Genomic DNA, 6,505 nt, shown 5'->3' on the forward strand with positions numbered 1-6,505 from the left:
AGTATGAAGCCAGAGTCATAAACGGTCCCACACACAGCGTGTGATTCCCTTTCGGTGAAATGTTTCTGTCTCTGGCCAGATCCACAGAGACAGAAAGCAAACGGGTGGCTGCTGGGGCTCCAGGGAGGGGTGGAGTGGATCGCACCTACTCAGTGGCTGGGTCTCCTTTCGGGGTCCTGCAGTGTTTTGGACCAGACAGAGGTGGGGTTGCACAACAGGGCGAATCTGCCAAATGCCACTGCATTGTTCACTTCACAAAGGTTAATTTTATTCCACCCCATTTTAAAAACCAAAAGGCACTGTGTTGGCCAAAAAGCCACATCTGCCGGCTTCCTGTCGGCGACCTTGGAGTGTGGATGTTTCCCCAGCAGCTGCGGGGATATAAATAACTGCTCAGCTTCTGCCCCCCGCCGGCTCCTGGCAGCAGGAACCGCTCGAGCTTTTCCAAGCCTTGGAGCGTCCAGGCGCCGACACTGGGCCCGGGCAGGCTCTCCCCCAGGGCCCCGGTGGGCAGCCCGCTCACCGGATGCTGTACAGGATCACGCCGTCGGGCTGCAGCCGGATGACCTTGTTCTCCACCGTCACGTCGTGGAACCAGGCCGACTTGGCGTTCACGATGAAGGTGTCGGGCAGCCAGAGCTTGTCCACGAAGCGGCTGTCCAGGCCCAGGGTCTCATTGGTGTGGTTGTAGGAGAGCCTGCTGTCCCGCCAGCTCTGGTGCAGGAACACCGTCATGGTGTACTCCTGTGGAGGCGGCACAGGAGCCGGGGTCAGCCTCGCTCCACCCCCAGGGGCATGCAGCCCAGGGCAGAGGCTGTGGGCACCCACCATGCCTGAGGCAGAGGCTTGTGGCACCTACCGTGTTGGCCTCTGAGATGTGGTCGATGCTGGCCACCTCCAGAGCGAGGGCCACATTCACGGGAGGCCCTGCGAGGAAGGAGAAGAACTAAGAAGGGCTGAGGCCAGCCCAGCGCGGGAGCCAGGATGGGATCCTGCCAGGGTCCCAGTCACAGGCAGTCAGCCCCATGGCCCGAGACGTTGCACCTCCCTGGCTGTCTCTGTGGGAGCCTGGCTCTGATGGAGCCCCCAGGGGACAGCCAGGCTTCCCTGCCCAGAGCCCAGCCCGTAGCCCAGTGGGCCACACAGCCACGGCCTAGCCCGGGCCCCAGGGGTCCTGCCTGCCGGGCCTGGGCCGCCCCTCACCTCCGATGCCAGGCCGAAAGTTGCGGGCATAGCCGGCTATCAGCCCATCCAGGTTGGGGAGCCAGGAGATCTCCAGGTTGGAGCCCACGTAGTCGCCAATGTCATTCATTGCTCTGGGGACGCAAGGCCATTGGTCAGACAGGCCAGGACTTAATTTGATTCCACTGAGCCTGGGTCCCTTCCTGGGAATGCAGCACTGTTCTGGGCACCTGGGCCAGGGTGTGGGGGGCCACTGTAGGAGCCCTTGCAAGCAGGGGCCTGGCCAGTCCCCGAGGCTCTGGCTGGACACAGGGAATCCCGGGACGTCCTCAGCCTCTTCCACCTGCCCTGACCTGGCTTCCTCCTCTGACCTCAGTGCCCACTCTGCTCTCCTGGCTTTGAAGGAGGTGGCCCTGGGTCGGACAGAGCCCCCCAGTGTGGGCCAAGCCCCAAGCTAACAGCCTCCCTCCTCAACCAGCCCACAGAGGCTGGCCTCGGGGTCTCCACCCCAGGGTCCCTCACCGAAGAGGTCTCCCGGTCGGCTTCTGAGGGCAAAGCTTCCCCCATCAGATGGTTTGGAGAAGAGGAATGTGAGGAGGAAGCAAGATGCAGGGACAGGAAGAGGACAGGGCCCCAAAACCCAGACCCACAGCCTCCTATTCTCTGTCTCCTCCCAGGAAGGCCCAGGATGAGGCCCAGGTCCCCAAATGGCCATGTGTTTCTGGAGTTTAACTCGACCTCGGACCAGCTCGGGGCAGCCAGCAGGGCCATGGGGGCACTCAGGCTTGAGGGAGGCGTCTCCTCCCTATACACACCATGCTGCCAGAGCACGGAGCACCCCAGCACCCCCGGCCCCCATCTGCTCACCTGCACTGGGTTGAACAGTGTCCGCAAAATGCACATCCACCCAGAGCCTCAGAATGTGAGCTTATTTGGGAATAAGGTCTTTGCAGAGGTAATTAGTTAAGATGAGGCCATACTGGATTGGGTGGGCCCTAAACCCAAGGCCTGGTGTCCTTAGAAGAGAAGAGGGAAGAAGCTGGTGACAGTGCAGGCAGAGATTGGGGTGAGGTATCCACAGGCCAAGGGAGGCCAGGGTTTCCAGCCACCACCGGAGCTGGAGACAGGCCGGGAACAGAGGTTCCCTCAGAGCCTCCAGGGGAACCAGCCCCACCCACACCTTGATTTCAGGCTCCTGGCCTCCCGAGCTGCGAGAGAATAAGAGTCCGTTGTTTCAAGCCGCCCAATTCCTGGTGAATGGCACACCTGTCCTCCTGCACACAGGGCCGGGATTGGTCCCGGGGCGGGGCCTTGCGATTAACCTCCCTGTATTCTTGGAATCATTTCTATCCAAGGGGGTGGCGGAGTGGCTTCAGACATAGCCTCCAGGTCACCAGGCCCCTGAGCCTGGCCCAAGCCCTCCCAGACAGATGAGGGGTCAGGGCCTGAGTCAGCAGCTTCCGCCTCAACAAGCCTAGAGACAGATTTGACCCCAGTTCAGACACAGCTTTGAGCGGGTGCCGTATGCTGGGCCACTCCACAGGCCACCAAGAGAAGAGCACAGTCCCAGGTCTCCTCCACGCGTGGTTCCCCAGGACCCAGCTGACAGCCCCTCCCCTCCTCACAGTGGGGGCCACAGTCGTTGGCCTCCTGCTCCCTCAGAGACTGCGACCTGGGCTCGAGGCACCCCTCCACGCTGCCTGTCTGGCGCAGTCAAGCTGAGGCTGGGCCACCAGCCCCACCCCGTGCAGCTCCCTCCCAGCACCCCACACAGCTCACCTGCAGCCCACTCTGCTTGTCTGCCTCTCCAGCTCCAGCCCCCTTGAGCCCTTGGCTTCCCAAGGGAGAGGCAAGTGGGTCTGGTGCTTCAGGCTAAGTCCTGCCGGGGAGCTGCAGGGGCAGCTCCAAATCTTAAACCCACAGTTGCGGAGAAACACTGGGAAGGACGCAGGGAGGCAGACACTCTCCCTGCCTCTCCCTACGTCCAGCCTCAACCCTGCTCCACACACTTTATCCTCAGGTGCGTCCTGGGGCCCCCGAAGACCACCAGGGTTTGGGAGGCAGCAGCAGGTGGGGGCTCAGGCCCTCTCCCTTTCCTTCCGAACCACTTTTCTTCTTGTTTTACATACTGACCTTTCAAAGATTTTGACTTTGAACCAAACGTTCCTTAGCTAACGAGATTTTGCCACCCCCAATCCGTCCTGGGCGACCATGGTGGCCCAACTCTGGCAGGAGGAGACACCTGAAGGCAGCGTCCAGGGCTGCTATACATCCGGACCCACAATCCCACACCCACTGGCCCCCCAGAGTGGCCCGGCGCAGGGCTAAGGAGGGGCAAGCACTTTGGTAACAAAGGATAAGATGGAATCAAATTAAGTCCTGGCCAATTAAAAACGCAAAAGGAAGTCACCCAGAAGGTCAGACGCAAAGGGATCTGAGTGAGGCTTTATTTTTGGACCAGCCCAGCTGCCATCTAGCCTGCCTGGAATGAGGCCATAGGAGACACCGTCCTTCCTGGGCCACGTCTCTTGCCCATCTCAGGGTGGTGGCACGTGTGGGGGGCATGAAGGCAAGACCAGGAGCAGCCCCTGCCACGAAGCTCACCTGGGGGCACCTTTGTCGTCTCCTGGGGGCGAGAAGGAAGCAGGCTCCCCGCCCCCCCACGCCATTTCTCACCTAGGAGAGCGGCCGGTCCTTTTCCCACTGTGAACAGATGGGAAGGGCCAGCGTGCGGGGGCATGTGCTTCATGCCAGACTCTGGGGTCTGGAGGGCCCCCCACTTCCTCAGGTCAGGATGTACAGGGCAGGCAGAGCTAGCGGGGGCTGCGGGGACACAGCCTGCACCAGGGGAGTTCGACACAGGTGGGGACGTCCTGACTCTGGTACATCATGGAGATCTCGGGAGAGGGCTGCTGCCTTACCTGGTGGCCCTGGGGCCCAGTGGTAGCCTGAGCTTGGGGTTTCCTTTGGGTGGATGGACAGAGGGGCTCAGGGCCATACACCAGGCTCCAAGTCTACACTCGGATTTAGGACTCCAAACTCAGGGGGCAGAGTGGGCGCCACGAAGACATGGCAGCTTCCCCCTCGGGTTGCTCTCCCTGGGTCACCTGGCCTCCTGCCCTCCTGGCCCCACTGAAAAACAAACCCATCCCTGTCACTTGTCTGTACCCTGGGGACAGACAGGGACGGTAGGTGTAGCTGGGATCCTCCCCCTCCAGGCTCCTCCACGGCGCACACCCAGCCCACATATCCCACAGCTCTGCTTTTAGAGCAGCACAAGCCTCCCAGCATTGCAGTTACCAAGGCAAAGAGGAGCACCGCCACCAGCGCACCGCGAGCTGGCACGGTAGGAGCCGCAGCACAGCTTCTCCAGGGAGACGGAGGTGCCGGCAGCCCGGGAGGGCCACCCACGCGGGCACACAGTCGGCAAGCTCAGTGCCTGCCGCGTGCATGGGTCTTCACACTTCGGGCCGACCCACGGCCGCCACACTCCTTTCCTATCCCACCCAGCCTTTCCCATGAGGAGCTGCTGCGATGGGGACCTGGGGTAATGGCCAGAATGGGTCCCACTGACACCTGATACAGCTCCAGGACAAGGACCCCGAGACTGAGGGAAGGGAGGGCGACTGTCCTGGTTTCTGGAGCGGAGGGGCACAAACGCGGATGGGAGGAGAGGCTCTTCATGGACAGCACCCCGCTAAGTCTGAAGGTGGCCCCTAGGGCTGAGCTGGCAGGTGCTTCCACCCTCCAGGCCTGCCCCTAGATGCCAAGAGCAGGAGGGTGAGCCCAGCACATGTGTGTGGACAGAATGACCTCAAAGGAGAGGCTGCAGCGTGCAGCCAGGTGGTCACTATTTTCAACCAGAGAGCTAGAGGGGAACTCAGCGAGGCAGTGCACCTCTCACCAGGCAAGGTGTGCTCCCCAACGGCACCCCTCTTCCAGAGATGGGAGTGACCGCAGGCCCAGAGGCCCCCACTCCTGGCTGGGCCGTGGCCTTCCAGCTCTCCTGCCCGGGGAAACAGCCACAGAACCCCTTCCCCAGCAGTCCAGGAGCCAGATGCAGGCTAGGATGAAGGATCTTCAGATACTAGAAAAGGGAAGTGGTGGACACAGAGGCTGGGGCTGGGGGCAGCCTGGAGAATTTCCCGGCAGGAAGTGTATATAAATAGGTCCAGAGGCAGGATTAACAACGATGAGAAGAGTCTCGCGTCCGTGCGGGACGGGACTTGCCGCCAACTGAGTTCCGGTGTCAAACTTGGGCTAAAACTTTGGGGTTTCAGAGCCGTCTAGATTTCAGCCTCTTGGCTAAGTGGCTGTGGGCCTGGGCTGGCAGCTGGCCGCACGTCTCCAGCACTGCATCTACGACTGTGCCCGAGGCTTTGTCCTTCCTCTCACCTTGAAGGAGGCTAAGGACAAGGGGAGAAAGGCCCACTGGGATTGACGGAAAAACAAAGCTCTTCCCAGGACAGGGGCTGCTTAGATCCAGAGGCAGCGCCGACCCTGCGGTCTCCTGATGGGCACACGGCTGCCGCTGGACCCAGGCCTTCTGGGCTGTGTCCCCCACACCTCCAACAGGAAAATTCTGACACGCCGCCCCGTGTTGGGTGCTGCCACCTCTACTGCGGTCAGCCACCTCTATGTCTACATCTTCACGGTCTCTGAGATCCCGAGTGCTGGGGGACGGCTTCTTGCTGTTTCTTCTGCAGTCTTTGCACTGAGGTGATTTTCAAAGACGCCCCTAAATGTCCTCTCGTGACTCCTAGGGAAGGCAGCCAGGCCCAGTGGTGGGGCCAAGTTGCCTGGGTGGCTGTGGAACCCATTTCAGACGCCCAGAGAGGAGGGGGTGGAGGGGCTGTAGGTCAGAGGGGGCTCCAGCCCTGGGGGGCCTCCTTCTAAGCCTCTTCCTTCTCTGGGGAGCCCCTCCCAAAACAGTTAAGAAATCCACCATCTCTTTTCTGTGGCCAGGGGTACCTGGCCGCCGTCCACCTGCACACACTCAGGAGTTCTGTCCACGCCATTTGAAACGGGCTCTGAAAGGAGACCCTGGAGGCCGGGCCCACCCTCCACAGCGACACAGCCTCCTCCGTCCCTCCCAGACCCGCCGGCTGGGGAAGCTCATTCGGGGAACGGGGAACGGCTCCCAGGGCAAAGGGAGCAGCCTCCCCGCACCGAGTTCTCGGGTCTTTCCTTTCCTCAAGGCACCGGCCGGGCAGGGACCCGCGAGTGCCGCGGACCCGGGGACCCTCCACGCGCGCCACGGAGCCGGGGAACCCGGTAGCCTACGACGCTCTTGTCCCGCCGGGGTTCAGCACCAGGACGGCGG

The 6,505-nt window shown here is 61.7% G+C and overlaps 1 protein-coding gene across 1 annotated transcript; it reads right to left on the reverse strand.

Moving 5' to 3' along the window:
* Window positions 1-470: 470 nt before the first annotated feature.
* Window positions 471-1,320, reverse strand: GABRD (gamma-aminobutyric acid (GABA) A receptor, delta). The gene is made up of 3 exons (XM_011930993.1): window positions 1,204-1,320; window positions 860-927; window positions 471-744 (listed from the first exon to the last, which is right to left on the reverse strand). Exons 1-3 carry the CDS (start codon window positions 1,310-1,312, stop codon window positions 520-522), a joined length of 402 nt encoding a protein of 133 aa, XP_011786383.1. The 5' UTR covers window positions 1,313-1,320; the 3' UTR covers window positions 471-519.
* Window positions 1,321-6,505: the final 5,185 nt, after the last annotated feature.

Source organism: Colobus angolensis, unplaced genomic scaffold (genome assembly GCF_000951035.1).
Source record: "Colobus angolensis palliatus isolate OR3802 unplaced genomic scaffold, Cang.pa_1.0 Scaffold89, whole genome shotgun sequence".
Taxonomy (NCBI): Eukaryota; Metazoa; Chordata; class Mammalia; order Primates; family Cercopithecidae; genus Colobus; species Colobus angolensis.

Coding starts and splice junctions, on each gene's coding strand:
- GABRD (XM_011930993.1), bottom strand. CDS start 1,312: ATGAATGACATTGGCGACTACGTGGGCTCCAACCTGGAGATCTCCTGG. Junction 928..1,203: donor CTTTCGGCCTGGCATCGGAG/GTGAGGGGCGGC, acceptor CCTTCCTCGCAG/GGCCTCCCGTGAATGTGGCC. Junction 745..859: donor ACATCTCAGAGGCCAACACG/GTAGGTGCCACA, acceptor CCGCCTCCACAG/GAGTACACCATGACGGTGTT.